This window comes from Stegastes partitus, unplaced genomic scaffold (genome assembly GCF_000690725.1).
Source record: "Stegastes partitus isolate 25-593 unplaced genomic scaffold, Stegastes_partitus-1.0.2 Scaffold12, whole genome shotgun sequence".
Taxonomy (NCBI): Eukaryota; Metazoa; Chordata; class Actinopteri; family Pomacentridae; genus Stegastes; species Stegastes partitus.
In genome coordinates, this window is record NW_007577743.1 from 1,662,816 (window position 1) to 1,684,194 (window position 21,379).

Genomic DNA, 21,379 nt, shown 5'->3' on the forward strand with positions numbered 1-21,379 from the left:
TGTGTGTGTGTGTGTGTGTGTGTGTGTGTGTGTGTGTGCGAGGCAGACACAGAGAGGGAACACTGGATGTGAGGGAAGAAAGTAATATGTCACATAAAAGAGAGGAGAAGAGAAGAAGAGGAGAGGTGAGTAAGGGATAGACATGCAACAAGGTAGGAATGGATGACGGAGGAAGAAAAGCAGAAAGACTTGTGCCTTCCCACCTCAGCTTAAACTTAATACTCACTCGTTTCATTTAATTCACCACCCACACACTGCTGCGTCTCATCACACACACACACACGCACACACACAAACATACACACAAGCATACAAGCAGACACAAAACAAAGACAGCCAGCAATTATGAGACGCATGAGGCGTACACAAACACCACCTACTGAGCCACGCATCCAAAACACACATTTTATCTGAGTACAGCAGCACCTCCTAACACTTCACAATGTCCTCACTGAACATAATGCATTACACACACGCACGTGTGTAAAGACACACACACACACACACACACACACACACACACACACACACAGACAGAAGCAGTGACAAAGAACAGATACAGCACATCATCAAGCGGCCTCGTAGGTGGTCTGTCTCTTCTCTTTCTCTCTCCCACACTCCATCTCTGTCTCTTTCATCCTGTCTGCTCCACTTCCATGTTCAGTGTGACGACGTCGCCTCCAGGATAATGTGGCTGAAGATTAAGCTGCAACTTTCAGAACCAGCGATGTGGGCTTCTGATGAATGTTGATGAATTAAACCACTGGCGAGCGGCCATCTGTCCCATGTCTGTTTTTAACTTTCTACTGACGCCACACTTAGCCAGTGGTGAAGTACGACAATGGTGCACTACGCTGTTCTGTAGATCACACCCATGTCAAAGCCTTTTCACTAATACGCAGTAAAACAGTTAGAAGCTGAGTGTGTTCTGAATGTAGGTCCACACCAGTGTGCTATGGGGTACCAGACATTCAGGACCAAATCATTTCACTCTTTGAAACTTTTGTTTTTTGCTGAAGGAAGATGTTCTTTTTTTCTCTTGCATGTTATCAGCGAGAAGTCAAAAATGGTTTTACAGATCTAATGGATAATGTTAACACCAAGGTAGGGTTGATACAACAATGGACATGAGCAGTCATACGAGCTACGACGTGCAAGACCAACAACAGGCTGCTGCCAGATCATCGACAGGTGCTGCTGTTCTATGTTATTAGCCAACACTGGCTTACATTTGGTGCCATTAAAGGTACACCAAATTAGCCGTTAGCAGCTTCTGTTCTGCTCGTTGATGTACAGACTATAACAGGATGTTTTCACTGCAGAATCTTTGTGTTTTTTCAACTGCGAGAACTTCCTCTGCAGAGCCACTTTCAGGAGCATTTTTGGGGCAGAGACCCTGAAAACCTGCTCTGTGGATCTTGAGACTGGCTGGTTCGAACATGCTAACTGGTTGAGTAGCAGCCTTCTCCTCACCAACATCTTCATCTACAGCATGACATTCTTCATAGCGGCTGACATGATGAACCTTCATTGTTCTATTGAGTACGTGCTCATAGACCTGAAGTTATGTTCAGTAACCACTATCTGATGTTGTTTTGGGACTCTGAGTCAGTGTTGCGAGTTACAAGCACAACGAAAAGGCTGACAGGACTGAGAAAAGGGCTGTGAGGGCAAATGTTGGTGTCACCTTGGACCTGCCCAGAGTTAAACTCAAAAATCTGGTGATTCTGTCATTTCTAAGTAGATTTAAGGACATTTATTTGCTTTCTCTTTTGGTTTGCCCTGCTGAATGTTCACATCTATCACAGATAGTTTCACTAAATTTAAAATCCAGCCTTGAATTATGAGTTAATTACCAGGAGCCATGGAGGATATTTTGTTTCCCACATCCCAAAATGTAAATCCTATCTGAATCTCACTGATGAGTCTGGTGTAATGCTTGTGGATCTATGAGGATATACTATATTTAGGCACAGATGTGCTTTGAGCTAAAAGCTAACACCACTGTTATACAATAAAAATGCTGAGCAGGTATACTGTCTACCGTATTCAATCTCTTAGTTTACAGTGTTAGCAAGTATCATGTGTTAGTCGGCACTAAACACAAAGTAGAGCTGAGGTTGATGGACTGTCGTTAGTTTTAGTGTTTTGCCATAAACCAAAGCGCTGGACTTAAACCGTTGGCCTGATGACGGCACTGGATGAAAAGTCAGAGGACCACCAAAGTCATTTCATCCAGTTACTTTGTTAGTGAAGGGTTTTCTGTCCAGACTCCTTCACAGGCTTATTGGACATGTGTTATATTTGAACATTTTCTATCACACTGTTTGTGGAGGTAACAACATCTAGTGTAAAGCAGAATGGGACTACGTGGAGAAGTGACTTGTAGGATCTTGTAGGTCTTTTTAGGGCGGCCTAAGTCACTGTGGAGTTCTGACTGCAATACCCAGAACTTTCCTCTGTCTGGGCTGTTTAGGGGAGAAAGAGATACCTGGTCCAGGGTACGTACTCCTGAGTGGCCCTTAAAAAACTGCTGTCTTTACATTCATTGGATAAACCTGGAGAAGGCAATGCCGATTGGTTAAACTCAAAGTGGCCAACAAGTGTCATTGTTATCTCCCTCCTAAAGTCCTCGCCAAGTAGCAATCTACTCTCTCTCACATCCCCATCAGCAATTCTCCAAATAGGCTGACATAACAAACCTCCATTTTTCAGGTTTTTTATTTTTTACATACTGAACTTTAGCCAAATCCAGTATCGACTATTTGTCTTTGTTTTGGTGATCTGAGAGCGAATGGCACAGCTGAAGCTGGTGGATCCAACATCACAACGGAGAAAGAAAGACTACAAGGTCTGACTGGGAGGCCATTCCAGTCAACATTTGCGCTGCCACCAAACTGTACATCGCTTTACACATTTTCTGCTCAGTCAGTAAAAACAACTGCTTCCTCTGGCTTTAGAGAAGCTGCTGTATGTTGAGTCTGAGGCAAAACATATAAATATGACGCCATTTTTCCAGGATGGCACAAATTTAAAAGAGAAAGATGACATCACACTGAAGATGTGGAGTTTGAAAGGCAGGAAGGTTCTAGAGAAAAAACCCTAACTGTACATCATGAGACATGTAGGAGACGGTGTTTGGGCTACAGACTGATTTTGATCATTTCTCTTTTTGTCTTTTGCAAACTTTAAGGAAGTGAACCATTAAATTCCCTTTAAGGGCCGATATCCACATTTAAAATAATCCTAAATCAAAAGTACATGAAAGAGAACGAGCATGTATTCTAACATCTGGAAACAGATTGTACAGACCATCGTGGAATTTTAAAATCCCCTCATTTCGCTGCACCGATGCTGCGCTCACATTTCTCAGATTTGATTCTATGTATAGTCGGTGAGACTGCAGACTGTTGCAGTGCTGGTGGCGAAATGTCTGGAGTGTGATGCCTACAGCTGTACACAAACTGATTTACATCTGACTCAACTCTGCTCTTTGTTTAGCTCTCCAATAGCTTGGCCTCAGCGTGTTTGCTGTCTGTTCCTACATGAAAGAGAAGGCTAATGCTAGATTTAGCAACAGTTTGCATATAACGAATTACACACACTGACGCTGACCCAGAAAACAAACTGCGACAGAAGAGAGAGAGAGAGAGAAAGGGAAAATTATGTGAAAGACTTCCATCATTTCATAAGCACAACATCCACAGAGGCTTCACTGTCTTCCAACTGTTTTTTGAACTTAAAGGGAAAAAAAAGAAAACTTGTTTGAAAGAAAAAGTGGAGACGTTTCTGAGACCGTCTTCACATCCCGTTGCATCCTTTTCCCTCACGCAAGTAACGCCGTCTTTCAAGTGTGCAAATAGAAGATACAAAAGCAGTGAGGGACAGATGGGAAACGGTTTGCCTAAATTTACAGTCACTTGAAATTCTGTTGAGTTTCCCAATGTTAAAAACCATAAAGGAGTGTCAAACCTCCTCGTTATGCTCTCCTCCAGCAGCACTCACTGCTGGGTAAACACAAGCGAAGGGGCGAAAGAAAAAAAAAACGAGGAAGGAAGGAAAATGGAAAAACGGGAGAGAATAAGAATGAAGACAAAATGAGGCTCGGGGAAGGAAGGAGAAGTGAGAAAAGACGAGACTGAAAAAGTAGGAAAAGTGGATGAAGGGAAGAGGGAAGGTAGAAGGAAGCGAGGGAGGGAGCAGACGAGGAAAGAAGATGAGCGGACCAGAAAAAGACAGCGGTTATGAAAGTTTAATGGCCTCACTGTTACCGAGCTAAGGGGAGCGAGCTGGGAGAGGGAAGCTGAGGGGGTGAGGGGGAGGTCCAGGAGGGGAGGTGAGGGGGTGGAGGGGTGCAACACCTGACAAAAGATGGAGGTGGAGGGGCAGAAACACACACATACAGGGATTTAGAGGCAGGTACAGAGCAGGAGACACGCTGCCTCTCCGGGGCAAAGAAAATACACAGAGTTGCATTTAAAGTGCCTACACAGGCAATCACATCATGGTCGTCACTTATCTATTATTCAGCAGTAAAGGGGAACAGAGCAGAGCAGGCGCTAAATAAAGAGTTGTAGCAGAGATGCTAAAGGCTGTGAACCTCAAAACCTAAAGTCAGAGAGAGAGAGAGAGGCCTGTGGCTGCTTTTTATTGGGGGACCCTGAGACAAAGCGTGAGCTCCAACACCACCATGAAACCTGGGCTTAGATTGGTTTTAACAGGCTCCTTTGTCCTAAAGAAGGTCCACAGACATGTATATTTAAAAGCTGCACTAATAATATTGACTTTATCAGAACGACAGTTAATATGAGAGGTGACCCTTGTAGTAATGACACAACACAGAGTTATCACCCATCTCGTCCTACCAGACTCTGAGTCGCTTTAAGCTTCTTGTCTTGTTCCTGTGCCCTGAAATCTGCTCTAACAGAAACATTTCCCAACAGCAGCAGCAGCAGGCAGGTGTTTTCATCAGGACAGCCTGATAAAGCTACTCTGCACCATTAGTTCAGCACAAAATAGAGACAAATAGCGACTAGCTAATGAACACAGTAGAGCATTAGGCAGCGGATTAGCTCGATGGTGTTGTTGGAGGAGACCAAAAAGAAAGATAAAGGATAAATGTCATGGAGACTTTTGCACTTGTTCTCTCAGCTGGTCTCTTGTTGTGGATGCTGATGCTTCCACAGTGCAACTCCTTGGTCTTTGTGATGTTGAGCTTGAGGAAGCCTTCCTGAACTGTCCACCTCAGATGGAGTATTTGTTCCAGTCAGGTGGGCCACAAGGGGCATGATGCGTATTATGCATATTTTAAAAGTAGCCTTTTGTTACGGCTGCAGGAAATGTTGGTGGTTTGAACAGAGACGAGAATTAGAGATCCTACACAACTGAGGGGAAGCACTATGTTTTAAACCAACTTACTGGATTTTGAACCATTTGCAGACACCTGTTGTGGTGTATCCTGTAGAAAAGACTTAATCAATAAAACAAGTGTAGCGTTGACCTGGAGCTCCACGAGGCAGTAAGGTTTTTGTGCTAACAGTATTGGAAGCATTAGAGACGTCAATGAATGAGTCCAGATGTCCAGCTGGAATTGCAACCTTTACCTCTTGTTTTTCCTTGTAAGTGTTGTATAGTACAGTAGCAAAGAGACTGGATGCGTCCTATCCGGTCTCTTTGCGTCTGTGCTGGAGAGGTGGTCACAAACTACTCTTTCCATGCATTTACACAACACTGATGCCAGGGCAACTGGTAGTCCTTCAGCTCCCTAACATATGGCTTTTCGAGAATTTGGATTATGGTGGATTCCTTTCACTAACTTGGAACACCCCGCTGAGCTGAGTGGAGCAGTCTTGGAGCATCTTTCCTCTAAGCCTGTCGGGGCTAGCGGCTTTGCTTCCATTGACTATGATCAGGGTGGATTTTGCCGACTGTTCGTCTATGGCGGGAGCTTGGTGAGATGGGCTGGGGAGGATCCAGTTAGTTGCTGTGTGGCAGCTGCTAAACCAGATGAAAAAGCTACTGAGTTGTTCTGTAGAATTACAATTTCACTTTGCAGACATTTTTATCCAAAGTGACGCACATCTGAGAGTAGATGCACATTCACAGGCCAACGGCAACAGAGCTGCCAGGCAAGGTGCCTGCCTTCCTGCCATTGGGAGCAACTTTGGCTTCAGTGTCTTGCCCAAGGAGGGGCGAGGGATCAAACCGCCAACCTTGTGATCTGAGGACAACCTACCACTTGAGCCACAGCCACCCTGAGGAAGGGTCCCAGCAGTCATTACTGCATATTTAGGAGTTCCACCCTTCACGATGCATCACGCCCACCATGCCTCCTTTGCACTTCCAGGTATTTGTTTCTGCTCCAGCTTGTCATTATACTGGATCTTGGTTCACTGGGCTTTCCTTCTGCACTCAACTGAATTGTCGAACCCTGAACTTATCTCCTTGAAACAATCTATGTTTCTTTTCAACCAGGTAGATGTTCATGATGCATGAGCTGTTGTTTGCAATGAGTCACTGTTAGCTTGGAGCGGCAGCATCCTCACAGTATGACACCACACTAAATCAGTCAGTAAATCTAAATTCATTCAGTCATTAAAAAAGATCCCAGTCATTCAGTTTAACACAGCTGGTTAGTGATCCAATGGCTGTTTTATTCCACACTTGAGTAGACATTTGGTTCTGAGTATACCTCTTTTTAATTGGGACTCACACTTTGACGACACCAGATGATCTTATGATCAATGAATGATCAAGAGGAGGGTTGGGTTTTAAGATAATTGTATTTAGAATGTTAGAACAACACAAGTCCAGTGTGTTCTGTATTCTGGTGGAGGATGCTACATATTGTTCCAGGTTGAGTAAATGTCTGATGATGTCACTTTGTTGGTCACCGGTCTGATGAACAGCTCCGTTAGAACTCATCACAACGTGCCCACAGCAGCCTTTTTCACTGTAAAACTTGTTGCCCACTTTTGCCGACAGCCATACTGAGCCTGCCCCCAGCTGACTCCCATGTTTGTCTTCCATCTCTGTCCAAGCGTGTGATGTTAAAACCATCCAGATGAAAATCTGCTTCCTCAGAGAGTCATGTCTCTGTGAAACAGAAAAGACTGGTGCACTGGGAGTGTGAGTCGAACTTTTGAGCGCAGACAGCTGCTCATTCCAATTCTGTAATGATGAACGTTGGACAGGGTGATCTCAGGTAGTTGACTGTCGCTGCTCCTTGGTCTGGTCCACATCCCTCTGCTGAAGGTGCTTCCCTCTATGTTCTCGGACTACATCCAGCCTTGGGCACACCGTCATATGTTAAGCAGTTGTCGCCAAAACACCACAGTGTCAGAGATGTTGCTCAGCACAGACCATGTAACCAGGATGCTGCTTTACTTTGACATGAAGCCAATATAACTGACTTCTTCATCAGTGTGTCTGTGTTGTATTCATGGCAACAGGCAACATCACCATGAGATCAAACTACAGGAAACAACATTACCTGCATCCTGTGACAGAAAAAAAATAAGAGGACTCCACACCCATCTAGTGACCCCAAGCAATTTCTTAAAAAAAAAAAAATGCTGTGGAAACTATGGTAACAATTTCTTCTTTTTTAAATCAATTTAGTCATAGTAATTAGTAATATTAGTTGATTAAGTTAATTGATTAGACAGCAGGTAATGTAGTTGCAGGTTGCTTCAGACTTGAACATACATAAAATGGTTAAAAATCATCTGCCTTTGGGAAATCAATAAGGACTGGTTTATGTTTCTGACTTAAATTTGTCTCACAAGTGAAGTTAGTAAAAAAGAAGAACCTTCTTAACCCCTACATACGATTTCAGGTCAAATTCTGACAGCAGTAAAAAAAAAAATACCCTAAATGTCAGTATTTTAGCCTGACGTTTGATGACATAAACTGACCGAAAATGCACAAAAATGAAAATATTTTAAAAGTTTATTCATCAAAAATTTGGTATAGATGCCTGCTATGAGGGAGTCTTGACAGGAGAGACATAGAACATGAACAGCATGTGGGGGTCCATTTAAATATTTCATATGTAAATAAAAACTAATAAAAGCATGTATAGAGCTGATTGATTTATAGTAAATCTATGGTCTGTGTGTGACGCCACTAAAGCAGCCACTGAACTGAAGTCGGGAAGACGAAGAGGCAAACAGAAGGGAAGAGGGAGAGAACAAAGCCTTTAAGAATTAAAGCTGCTCCTCTCTTGACCCGGAGTCGACTCCAAAGCACAATGAGATCCATATTTAAACACAGCATTCACTGCAGTATATTCCCGCTCTGCTCCGCCAGCTCACGCTATCACACGGCATGAAAAAAGACGCCACTCAACTGTGCAGCGAGGGCAGCGCACACAAACAAACATGCAAACACTCAGGGAAGTGTTGCCTCGGCTTACGAAATCTGCCTGGATGTTTGTTGCAATGTGCGTGTTCGGAGGCGCGGGTGAGCGCTGAAAGCCTGATCAAAGAGGCCATGATTGGAGACAATTGGACTCAAGTGCTGCTGCTCACGAGCTGGAGGTCTGACTCTCGCCCTCACTAACCCCCCTGTGTTTTTTATTTCCCCCTCCATCCCTCCTCTTGGTTTTCTCTCTCTCTCCTCTCACCTGTCCGGCACAATCAACCTCCACCTCCTGACGATCCCAGACTCACTCCAGCCCAAACGGCAACTTTTCAGCTCTGCTTACATACAGTCATGCTGTTTATCTGTCATGGCTCTGCAGAGTGCACATTGTGAATGTCAACAATGAGCATCTACCTTTAATCAGCAGTAACCAATGAGTCTTTGTAGTCAGTGCTGCATCAATCCATAGTTAGACCGTTAAAGATCACATGAATTTGAAAAGTCTGCCTTATACAGTACATAATACAAAAATAATAATAATGTACCTCTGACCAAACAAAGCAAACAGGAGGTTTACTGAGACATTTGGTACAAGAGTAACTACATGTGTTTGGAGTTTATATGCACACTAACGTCTTTCTTAGTCTTTTCTCGTTAGCCTAACTGTATGAACATAAAATGAGCTGAACTTTCTCAGTTGGACCGGTGGGGTTTTGTCCACCTGCATGTTTGCACAATGGCTCTGCAGTGAAAAGAAGTTCCAGGACAACTGTAAAATGTAATGGGAAAGATGGAAAAGGATACAGAAAGACCAGTGACCAACAAAAACCATTTGAAACACAGTCACCAGGAGATACAGCACGAACCACAGGATCACTAATCAGAATCTAAGTGTTCAAATGATGCTACAGAGAGCTCGCCACTTGTGCATTATAGCTCAGAAAAACCAGACAAGTGCTTCAGCCTTGGTTCAGGAGTTATCTGTAGAAAAAAATGTCGTTTCTGTGACACCTCAGACGGTGTGAAGGACAGTGCATAACCCTAGTGGAGGGCATCCAAGAAACAAACCTTTGCATGTTGTTTGGCACAAAACTTTACTAAACACGACTAAACTCAATATCTGGAGCTCATTTGTTGGCCAGATGAGACCAAGACCTTTAGCTCTGATTTGGGGTTCAACACGTTTTGCATGGAAAAGGCCAGAACCACCACAGTGCATTCACAGTCCTGACAGTAAAGCACGGCGATGATATGGACAAACATGAATGCATAAAGTGTTGGGAAGACGTCGTTTATAGATGGCTGCTATGGAGATACCAACAACATGGCTGACAGGATGACTCCCAGTCTGCAGAAACTTCACAGAGTCTAAAGAGGCAAAGTGTGAAAACTATGACCTGCCCGAGTACTTGAGTCAAACAGAACACCTGTGGGTGTTTTAAAGAGACAGGCCGAACAGCACAACCCCTCCAGCAAAGAGCAGAAAAAAACAGCAGAACATCTGTCCAGAAAACTCTGGTATCCTCCGTTGACAGAGGATTGTGTCTGTCATCCAAAATAAAGTTGGATATTGAAAGTACAGGAAAAAAGACATGGATCTCAGTCATGGCTTTTGCTGCATTGCGTTCCTTCTGTGGTGTATTTTATTAATGAAAATCCAAACAGCTCTTCCATGAGAGCAAATACTGTTCAACTTAGAAGTAATGGAAGTATCGAGAGCTGATACAACTTTGAAGAACAGTTGTGAGTGTGCTCTGCTGTTGTTTATTGCAGTAGCCGTCCAGGATTAATACATACGCTATATGTTTAACTTTCATTCTGATAAGAAACTAAATTAAATGATATAAAAACTGCCTTCAGATGTTTTTAATACTATAGCTTTGTTTGCAAAAAGTAAACGGTTCAGTCTTTTAAAACCATTAAACTCACAAAAACAAAATTATTGTAGCAAATTTGTATTTCAGTGAAATCTGTAAAGACCTTGAAGCGAGATCTGAACTGACCTTAATCAAATTTCTTAAGCTTTCATGCAACTTTTTCAAGTTTTCATACTTTATGGCAGCAGGTTCTGAATCCCAACCTGCTGCTGGGTTCTTCTGTCATTATTACTGGAAGCAGTTTTATGGCCGATCCTCCTCATGCTGCTAACTTAGCTTAAAATAAAGAAAAAAACATGTTGGGAAAATTATATCTGAATGTCAAGGGAACCAAAATGCAGCAAAAGTTAAAACACACACACACACACACAGAGTCCTCAAACAGTGACTGACAGCTGGACCTGCCTGCATCGCCATGACAACATGGGGCAGAAGTGTGGCATCAGCCTCCAGGGCTGTGAGCTGAGTTTACCCAGGTAAGGCAGCCTTCCTCTGGGGAGAGGCACGGACAGTTTCTTCTCCACTCTGGTCTTTTTATACCTCCACCTTCTCGTTCCCTGTCATCCCCTCACTTTCCAACTACTCTCCCCGCATGAATTTTATCTCCTACCTCCTCACTCATCCCCTCTTTTCCTCGCCTCTCCCCTCTCTTACCCCCTCCTCCTCCTCCCTCTCCTGCAACGTTTGCCATCCCTGACAAAGCCTTGAGCGGCTGCCAGCGGTCCCCAAGAGCCGGCTGACTTCCTGCTAAAAATAAGAGCTGAGAAAAGAATCGAAGAGAGCAGCCACCGAGTGAGAGGGAGCAGAAAAGAGAGGAGAGGAACAGGAAAGAGCAGTGTGGAGTTTGTAGAAGAGGAAAAAGGAGAAATCAGCAGTGAAATAAAGAAGTGATGGAGATGGACGGTGTGGGGAGGAGAGGCAACAAGGAGCTGCAGCAGAAAAACAACATAAAGAGAAAAAGAGGAAAGTCAAGAAAGAAAAGAGAGGAAAAGATGAAAGAGCAGAAAGTTTGGGAGCAGATGGTGATACCTGACCGAGGCTCAGTTTGCACAGAGACTCCTGCGAAATGAATGCGCTAAACCTGATCTCCCAGCAAATCTGTTCTGCACACACTAAACGGCGGGAGTTACATTCATCTACAGAATGAGTCGGCGTGTGCGACAGAGACGCAGAGCACGGGGGAATGAAAGGGAGAGAAAGAATAGGAGTAGTCGCATTATAAATATTTATACGAGCGGAGGAGAGGAAGGGGAAAGATGGCAGAGTTGCAGGGGAGGAGGAAATAATGGGGAAAGGGAGAGGAGGACGGGATGGAGAGAGGAGAGACCGACTTCAGAGGCGGCAGCAGGCACGTTTGGCTCGGTTTATCTTTTCTTTCCCGTCTCTCCCGTTGCCTCTCTCGCCGCTGGAGTGCAGGCTAGCGGATTTGCAGCTCGCGCTCCCTGCAGCTCTCCTGCGCGTGAGTGAGGAAGGAGGGGAAGGACAACAAGTTCTCCCCTTATCTCCTCCCCTCCTCCTCCTCTCTCCTCGCCGCTTCCCTCCCTCAGAGAAAGAGACGAGCACACAAAGGCCCGTGCACCCGCTAAGCAGGCTGCTGCCGTTCCCGGGGAGGTTTGTGCCGGTGTTGATGACGCCGGCGACAATGATGATGAAGGTGATGATAGCAGAGCGGCTCAGACTGTCGCACACTCACAGATTCAACAGTTTTTTTTTTTTTCTGTTTCCCGGCTTCGTACGAGGTCACTTCATTCCGGTTTCTAACAGATATCATGTAGCGATGATAAGACTCACACTTGCTCCTAACTCAGTGCAAAGATAAGATGCTTCCAGTGGAGTCTGGTCAAAGAACACAAGACTGGATTCGGTAAAGCTCGTCTTCTTTTTTAACAAAAGACATTTGCTCAAAAACATACTGCATACATTTCTTCTTAGTGCTGAACGGCCGAGCAGGTCATCTATGCAGAGGTACCTTCTAATAGCAGCTCACTCCTTTAAAGGGACCATCAGTTGTGACTCGTAGTCTTATTAATGGTTAATAAATCATTTACAGACAAGTTACAAGCCAATTAATAAGAACCTCTGGGCTGACGAGCTGCTGGATGAGCAAATCAATATTTTGTTGCGATCACATCATTCATTTTTCCTGCACACAAATGGTCCTAAAAAATAAATGCTGCTTTAATGTAACCATTTACTTCTTATCATTAACAGACTTTATGTTCATTAGAAAGGACCATATTAACAGATCTTTGTTGAACTACTTCATTGGTTAACAGAGGAGTTTGGTAAGATTAAAGTTGTTTTTTAAATATCTGTAAAGTATTAATGATTTTGAAAGATTAACAAACAGTAGTTACAACTTATCAACCCTTATAAATTGTGCCTAATTAGTAGTGAGTATAAAAACATCTACATGGCTGAGAATCTGTTATCTTTGTATTTACCATCTCGTGATAACAGAGTCACGCCTGAAAGACATCATTAGAGGAAAGAAAGAAGCTTCAAAGAATGAGGCTACACAAAAACTATGTCTATAAAAGGAAAGAACACCTGAATTAACAGCTGAACAAGGTAGAGGAAGTACAGGTTAAAGCTGCTCTGTGTGTATTGGAATGTATGTTAACTATGTACGTTTTAGCTTTGTAGCCAGCCTCATATGGTCATGACACAGGACTCTGTCAGAAATGCCATAAACAATGTCCTCCAACATGGAAGTACCAGATCAAATCACACTGGAACTGAAAGGCTTTCACAGCCATGCTCAGATCATCATGCAGTACGTCCTGTGAACGGTTTGTCAGTGATTATTTGTTATTTAATTGTCAGAAACCAGAACCATTTCAATGATAATGTTTAAATTCAAATTGTTAAATCCCTCGTTCTGAAATCATTATGTGCGTTGTGTTGTGTGACTTCTGACTCTTGAGGATGAGTTCGGTGGTTTGAGATGCTTGAGTTGCCAACAGCATCGTGAGGGTTTCATTAGCAGTGGGCCACCATGACAGAGACTTCTGTAGCAGTTAGAGGCTTCTGCTCAGCGCCGAGCTGAAGCTTAGTCTGAGCAGAAACTGTCGTAGCTGCAGAATATTTCGGGCACATGAAACACTTGCCAAACTGTGTTATTTATGTTCCAATTGTTGAAGAGCCATTTTAGTGAAGTATTTATTTACCATCAGATGATGTGGTTCAAAAAAACCTGATGGTTGTTTTGCGTGTCTCTGAAGGTTCCAGTACAGGTGAGCTGATGTGGTGGTAAGTAGGAAGCGTGTGTGGTGAAAAATGTCTTTATTTGTATATGGGAAAAGGTCAACTCGATTTCATTTATTTCAACGGTTAATCAATGACTGATTGGTACCACAGCTGATTATCATTTAGGAAAACGCTTTTAAATTTACATCCCTAGTAGGTGAGATATCCGAAGGTCTTCACCTGAAAGCGCTGTGAGATGACGTCTTGTATATTGTGCAATATAAATGAAATTGAATTGAATTGAATTGAGGCTGCAGGGTGTGTCAGTGGTTAGCACTGTTGCCTCACAGCTAGAAGGTCGCCGGTTCGCGTCCCGGTGAGGACACCCGGGATCTTTCTGCGTGGAGTCTCCATGTTCTCCCCGTGCAGCGTGGGTTCTCTCCGGGTTCTCCAGCTTCCTCCCACAGTCCAGAAACATGCTGAGGTTAATTGGTGATTCTAAATTGTCCGTAGGTGTGAATGTGAGTGTGCTTGGTTGTCTGTCTCTAAGTGTAGCCCTGTGATAGACTGGTTACCTGTCCAGGTGAACCTGCCTTCACCCTGAGTCAGCTGGGATAGACTCCAGCCCCCCATGACCCTAGTGAGGATTAAAGATGATGGATGGATTGAATTGAACTGAACTGAATCTCATGTGGGAGGAATGGACTGCCAAGTTCTACAAAGGGCTGTGTGCAGCACTACATACTACGATGTAGGACAGGTCCTTTAGAGTCACTACGGCAAATCTTCTGATGCACCACAGAATGTGAACTAAGTGCAAAATGCCTGTAGCAAGAATTCTCATGTGCAAAGTGACTGAGGCAGTAGGCCTACATATCTGACGCTGTCATTGCCTTTACCTGCACCTTGATTCACTGGACAAGGCTAACTTATGACAGTCACCTGTCCCATTCTGTGGAAGAGGACGGCTTGAATCGCAATGTGTACATGAAAGAGCATCAGTAATCAAACAATGTGAAACTAAAAAGAAAAAACAAGAAGAAGGAAAGAATAATCATGATCCAGGCTGCACTGTGCCTGAACTACAGCGTACAAAAGCCTTCTGGAGCCTTTTTATAGCACTTTCATGGTTGGTGCAGTTGTAGGGTACGGTGAGACATTTTGGGCAGCACGCAGATGTCAGACAAACTGATGACAAGATTTAGGTCATGCAGACCCTCAGGCCTTATGGATGAGGTAACCACGAACTGGCTTTAACAGAGGAAACTGGCTATACAGAGAAAAAGGGGCTTTAGGTACATTAAATGGCTGTTGCTGAAAGCTGCCCTCTAAATCTGAGGAAGGAACTTTCCTGCCTGGATTGTTTCAGTGGTTTCTTCCTGCTGTTTGGAGATCACAGGGTGCTTTCCATGTTCAAACTACACAAATATGTAGCCTGTGCTGTCGGAGATGAGCAGAGCACAACCTAACTCACGCTGCATCACACGTTCAGGAGCAGGACTGCAGAGCTAGCATTTTTTAAAAAGTCTCTTCTGCATAAAGTAATCTGCTTCCCAAAGTACAGCATAAGTTATGAGTCTGACTTTTCTCGGTACGCTCACAGAGATTTCACGTCCATCACGTTGAACATTAAGTCAACTTTATTCTTTTCTCAAAGTTCCGTCGCTGTGCTGCAGTTATGATAAGACCATTTGAAAATCTCTTCTTTGTGATGTGTTCAAGGAATTCCTAAATAATTTGAGAATCCGCAGCCACAAAACGCTGCATTCGTGAGCTCTGAGGCCAGAAAATTGAACACAGGAGGCAAACAATAAGCATACAGTGAAATCTTGTTGCTTCGTATATTTAAAAAAAGAAAAAAAGGAAGAAGCTGTTCAGAAGTCGACTCAAATCTCTGATGCTCTCAGAGCGTCCCTGAACTTACCAACAAGGAAAACAGAAGACGCCGATCTATTCAAGAAGCAAGGAATGGAATATAAAATGTATGACGTGCTTGGAGAATGGTCAGCAGAACACTGAGCGAGGTTTTTAATTTAGTGCTCCACAACTCACAGAAACAGCACGAATGTGAGCCGACTGTCTGCCTGAGAAGAACACTTCACTTCTCAAAGTTTCCTTAAAAACTTCCAGCATCCTGTGTGAGTAAATTTAGCCCGACACTGACCTTACTGACGGCCTTATTAAGACAAGGGGGACAGAAAACAGGCCCGCTCTGGCACAGAGCCACAACTTTCAGAGATGCTGACCTAGCCAGTCGTTGAACTTCTTGACCTCAGAGGGCAGTCCCAGCTCGGTGAAGTCTCCAGCGTGGATGAACACGTCCCCGTACGGCATCTGGATGGCGTCGGTGCGGGAGTGAGTGTCCGAGATGCAAACGAAGCGCGTGTAGCCGGGCGGCTTGGGAGTGTCATGAGGCATCGGGTCCACCCTGAGACGAGAAAAAAGAACAAAAGACAAGAAGGTTGAGGGAGAGAGGAAGGGAAAAGGGGTCACTGCAGCTGTTGGTGCTTCACTTCAACAATACAGGAGAAGGAAGGAGACGCAGCACAATATGCAAAGTCTCTGTGGCAAGAGCCTGACAATGAAAGAAGTTTGAATTAGTATCCAGCAGAAAATCATCCCCACAGACTGAGGCTGAGGAGGAAACTGGAGACATAGCATGAAGTGGGAGCGAGAGGCCACAATAAAAGCACAGCACTGGGAGAGACAGAAAGAGAAATGTGCAGAGATGGAAAAAGAATAAAGAACAGATATAGAAAAAGAGCCGAGTCCTGTGGGACTTCCAGCGAATGTGCAGATCCACGGGGTCTCCAGGGGGAAGAGGGGAGCTGGTGAATAACCGTGGCCCACTTTAGTGAGCTTTCCTCCAGGTAGGATAACACCCAGCCCTGCCTCCTCCTCCTCCTCCTCCTCCTCCACCACAAGAGAGGGAGAGAGACGAGTGGAAGTGGGGAAGCAGATATACATGCATATAAGACAACCGGCACACAGTGAGTCACAAAGTAATAAAATACAGAGGAGGGTTCATGGAAAATGTTTCACTTCCTCTATTGACTATACAGAAATGTACGGCAGCGTAAAGCGACGCTTTGTGAAGCCCCACAGAGGAACGCTCTGCCTCAGCATCAGGGTTTAACACACAGGTTCCACGGCTATAGAAAGTGCAGTTTGACTCAAGTTGGAACTTTAATGTTTGATGACATTGTTCAAGTCGAAGCCAACAAGACATCAGCTGCTGTAATGAACTGACCATGAATGTGGACGAGGAGAATGAAGGCTGGTTCTGAAGGAGGAGAACCGACATGCGTTTTAATGTCTCACATGATGAATGTACGTTTAGCTCTGTTTTACTACTTTGCTTTTTTTTTTTGTTGTTGTTGTTGTTCTGTGTTGTGTTCCAGAACATGAGGAGTGGATCACTGAAAGGCTTCAACTATGAGACACAGTCCAGGGACAGAGTCAGGAAGTTTGTCGTTTGAGGGGATGACTTGCGACTGTTTGAACAGAGCGAACAGCTTCTGTGAAATGTGAAACCTGATCATCGCGTTTCTGCCGTTTGCTTTAAAATGCTGATAATGAAATATGAAGTTCAGAAAACTCTAAAGCATAACAACAGCAAAGAACACAGTAGTTTACATCAACTGTTTTAAGTTATGAGGCCGACAAGCTGAATGGAGAATAAGCTTCTCCTCTTCAATCAAAGCTGTTCTTCATCACCAGTCTTCACCATATGAACACAACTGTCCAGGCATGTCAAGCTGGAGGAGGGCTTTGAAGTTACCATGACTACTCCATGAAGTTACCTCCACTTGAATTTAGTTTGAAATGAACAACTACAGAAATGTGAGCTTAAATTATACACAACATGATGTCAACAGGAAAACAAGTTGGCGGCTGAAAAGTCAGCTCTAAATCCACACATTAGATTTCTATCTTGCCACCATGTGTTTAATGAAGTGGTGGGAACAGGTCCGTTGTTTTACTTTATAGCAGCGCTTCTCAAACTTTTTGAGTCACGACCCCCAAGATAACAGAAGTTTGTGTTCATGATTCCCCAGTTTGGATTTTTAATCTATCATGGGTCACAACTTTGTTGTTGATGCACTGATGTTAAAAATGAATGTATTAACTCCACAGATTAATCTCTTTACAGCAACTTTCATTTGAATGAATGAATGAATTGAATTTATTTCAAACAAAATGAAAGGGAAAAAGAATATAACAACAAAAGAAAATGATTTTGAAAAGAGCATTAAAAAAGAATAATAATATGACATCATCAAATCAGAATATTAACAAATTCAAAGAAGGAGTGGAAGAAGTGTTCACTTTTAATTTTGACAGCCCTAATACGTATTTATCTGAATAATGTAGCCTTTTTTATTTATTTATTTATTTATTTTACAATGATCTGGTGACCCCCTGATATTATCTTGGGACCCTCATGGGGGTCCCGACCCCCAGGTTGAGAACCACTGCTTTATAGGGTCGACCCACTCTGCACATTGTAAAAGACGAGGCTGAGCAGCGAGCACGTCCATGACCGCTGCTGTTTACGGTGTTGAATGCTCAGATGAAGCAGCCCTCAAACATCATGTGGTGTTTCGGTGGTATGGAGCTCAGCCTGTTTGTTGACCTGACACCTTGTTTATTGTTTTGTTTGTCTGGCGTAGCTTCACGGTGGTAGTCATGGATGGCTGCTGGACTGCTTCATGGTGGGCTCTGATGACAACATGTAGTTGTTTAATAAGCTAGTTAGGCAAGCCACTGTAGTTTAGTTTATGTCAAATAAATACGAGCATGTGGGGGTTTAAACGCTAGGATTTAATGGGGATGTAACGTTTGGTACATTTTACTGAATACTTCTGAGCCTGTCTGGTCAAAACCTGCCTTTCATTAGCTTTGCTTCCATAATGTATTTTAGGCACGTTTTTAAATTGCTGTATTAGAAAAGGTAAACAGAAATGGCAAAATAAAAAAAAAAGATTTAGTAGAAACCTTTTGGAGTTCACTCTGTAGATGTTTGCCTTAAGACAGATTAAAACCCTCTTTCTGAACACGTTCTTTAACTGACTGGCTTCTTCCACTTCCTCTGTTGTCGTTGTCTCTGGACAACGTGAAACACGGCTGAACATGGAAGAAGAGTTACGACTTTCTCACCTGAAAACAATCAACAGCAGTCGTTTTTTATTTAGTTTGTTTTGTCTTCGTTGTCGAGGTTTTTCAGTTTCAGGTTTTTCTGTTTATTACAGTCATGCATGACAACGCTACGTCTGGGCCAGAAGGCTGACGGGACGCTGGGTGTCGAAAATAAAAGCTGTTGTTAAAAATAAAAGCCTGACGTGAAATAGGAAACATTCGATTTAAATATTTAGATTTGAGCAAGTTCTACTGGCACTGATAAAAGATCCACTGAAAAATAAAACCTAGATATTAAAAATGCTTTAATTCTATTTTGACATTTCGATATTGTAGTTTCAGTTTCAACCATAGACTGTATAAAAGATGGACGTAGAAACCGGCCCTGAAAAATGAAGCCAACCTGGAAGTGTCAAAAACCTGCAATATCACTACGTCCACTAGCTGCTGGCTCCACAAAGCCCTGGCTCCCATAGACTGGAACTGGAAAAGAAGTGATCACAGATCATGAAATACTGCATTCCTACAGCTCAGGATTTTTTTCTTTTTAGTTTTCATGGTCAAATCCAGAGATCAGGTGGCCAATCTGAAAATAAATCAATACTGAATTTTTAAAAAATCATCAACATTTTGCGGGGCAAGGGGCGTGGCTGGCTTGATTGACAGTCGGCAGCGACCATACAGACGAAGCGAGCAGAAGGCGGTAAATGTGGGCGGGCAGAGAGGGCCCGCCTCTCAATCCATCTGACCAATCACTGCTCCTATGGCTCCGCCCCCCTCCCACGATTTTTGCGTCACTGGCTCCAAAAATCCAAGATGTCAACCAGGAAGTAGCAAAACCCTGGCTTCATGTTCTCAGTGCAGAAACCAACGGGTGACGTCACCGTAGCTACGTCCATCTTTATACAGTCTATGGATTGAACATAGTCTCACTGTTTAGGTAGGAGGGGAGGAGCAAGGCCTGCCTGATTTACATATAATTTATATACCATCTAATCTAGTCTCTACCATATAATGAATGTTTTCTAGACATTTCCATATATCTGTAACAGATAACATGAGCCATGCAGTGGCATCACGACCATAAATTCTAACTTCTTCCATTCATGAGTGTTAACAGTGATCAAAAGTAACACAATCAAATACGGTGCTGATGTTTAAGATGCAATCTGCACACAGAAAATCAGCAAATCTGACAATAAAATGCTCCATCCTTTTTTCCGTGTAACTCTGGCACCTGGCTGCCTGGCTAGCATGTAGCCTAGCCTGCATGTGAGGCATTCAGGGAATGTCGGTGAATTTCAGAGTCTATCAATAAACAAGCGTTCAGCAAATGAGACGTTTAGCCTTTACGTGTAGGTATATGCGCATCAGACAGTGTAAAAAATATATACGGTAAAAACACTTCCAACAAGATTGCACAACAAAATACAAATCAAAAATAAAAGAGGAAATAATTAACTTATCTGGGTTTTATTTTTCAGTAGAACTTTTATCAGTGCCAAATATTTTTTTGGTGCCAATACAAATACTCCATTCCAACGTCTCTCTTCTTCAGTTTGAATTATATTTCCAATGTCACACTATACCGTCAGTGTTCCCTCCCATACCTCAGCAGCCTGCTTTATTCTCTCTAAAGGACTAAACAACAGAACCGCGGCTAATTTGCATTTTGTTTTTTAAAAGTTTTGTGACATTTCAAAGGTTTGCTTTAAATTTCCTTGAGAGTTACATGGAAACCTTTTTCCAAAAAGATGACAAAGAAGCTGCATCTCGCCACACATGCCTGTATGTTAGTGCTGAAGTGTAACTCTTTGGGGCCATTTTCACACTGACAGCCTCTCTGGGCTCCAGGGGAATACGCCCATCAGTCTTAAATTGTCATGTTTGACAGTGAGTCAAAGGAGTGGAGGTAAGATAAACTAAAACGGGTAGCAGAATTAGCATGCTTCTTTAATTAGCGACTATTCTACATTGCATCTACTCACATGTGGACGTGAGGCGGCTGGAAGCGTCCCTGGTTGATGTTGTAGAAGGTGAAGGCCTGAGTGGGGTTGGTGCTGTACTCGTCCACCTCCACCGCCGTCCTGCCGCCTCGCTGGCCGTGAGACTGAGCCTGTGACTGTTGCTGCCTCCTCGCCGCCATGATCTCTGACAGGGTGAAGGCCATGGCACCGGGGACCGAAGCAGAGCGGGTAGAGGAGAGCTGCTTGTCAGCGGCTTGTTGCTGCTGCTGCTTTAGCAGAGTGGCTGGAGAGTCCAGGCCTGTGGAGAGGCTGCTGGGAAGCGTCCTGACAGGCTCAAACCCTCACTAAGCTTAGAGTCACAGTGACCTGAGGAGAGAACATCACCTCCCTCCACTTCTTCTTCTTCTTCTTCTTCTTCTCTGCACCTGGGGAAACACAAAGGAGCAGAGCTGACATGTGGTGTACGTGAGAGCAGCGAGAGCAGCACAGTGCTGAAGAGCCATGAATGGTTTTACAGGCTAAACAATTATTAGAACACCTGAATGTAGAATGGAACCCAAATTTAGTGGATGTTTTAGTAGGATACAGGTTTAAACTGTGAAATAACTATTTAATTTCTACCAGCGTCTTGAGCTTCCAGATGAGGTGAACATTGACTAGTTGTTATCACGACTGTCACCATCTCAGCCCTCAGGACGCTCATGTCATAGCGAGCGGCCGTACGCACCGTGGAACTGAGGTGGAAACTTTCATAAAAGCTACAAGCTGAACCTTGACTTTACAATATTTTACAACAGACGTGTAGGAAGCTTGGCCAGAAGGTCTGAGAAGGTGATGAGATGC

General features: G+C 43.6%; 1 protein-coding gene across 1 annotated transcript in view; it reads right to left on the minus strand.

Moving 5' to 3' along the window:
• Positions 1–20,739, minus strand: part of mpped1 (metallophosphoesterase domain containing 1) — a 92,324-nt gene extending 71,585 nt beyond the window's left edge. Inside the window, exons 1-2 of the mRNA XM_008288222.1 lie at positions 20,558–20,739; positions 15,677–15,858 (exon numbers count right to left, since the gene is read on the minus strand). Of these exons, the coding sequence (XP_008286444.1) occupies positions 15,677–15,858; positions 20,558–20,739 (364 nt within the window). The remainder of the gene's footprint in view (positions 1–15,676; positions 15,859–20,557) is intronic.
• Between the last annotated feature and the right edge of the window lie 640 nt (positions 20,740–21,379).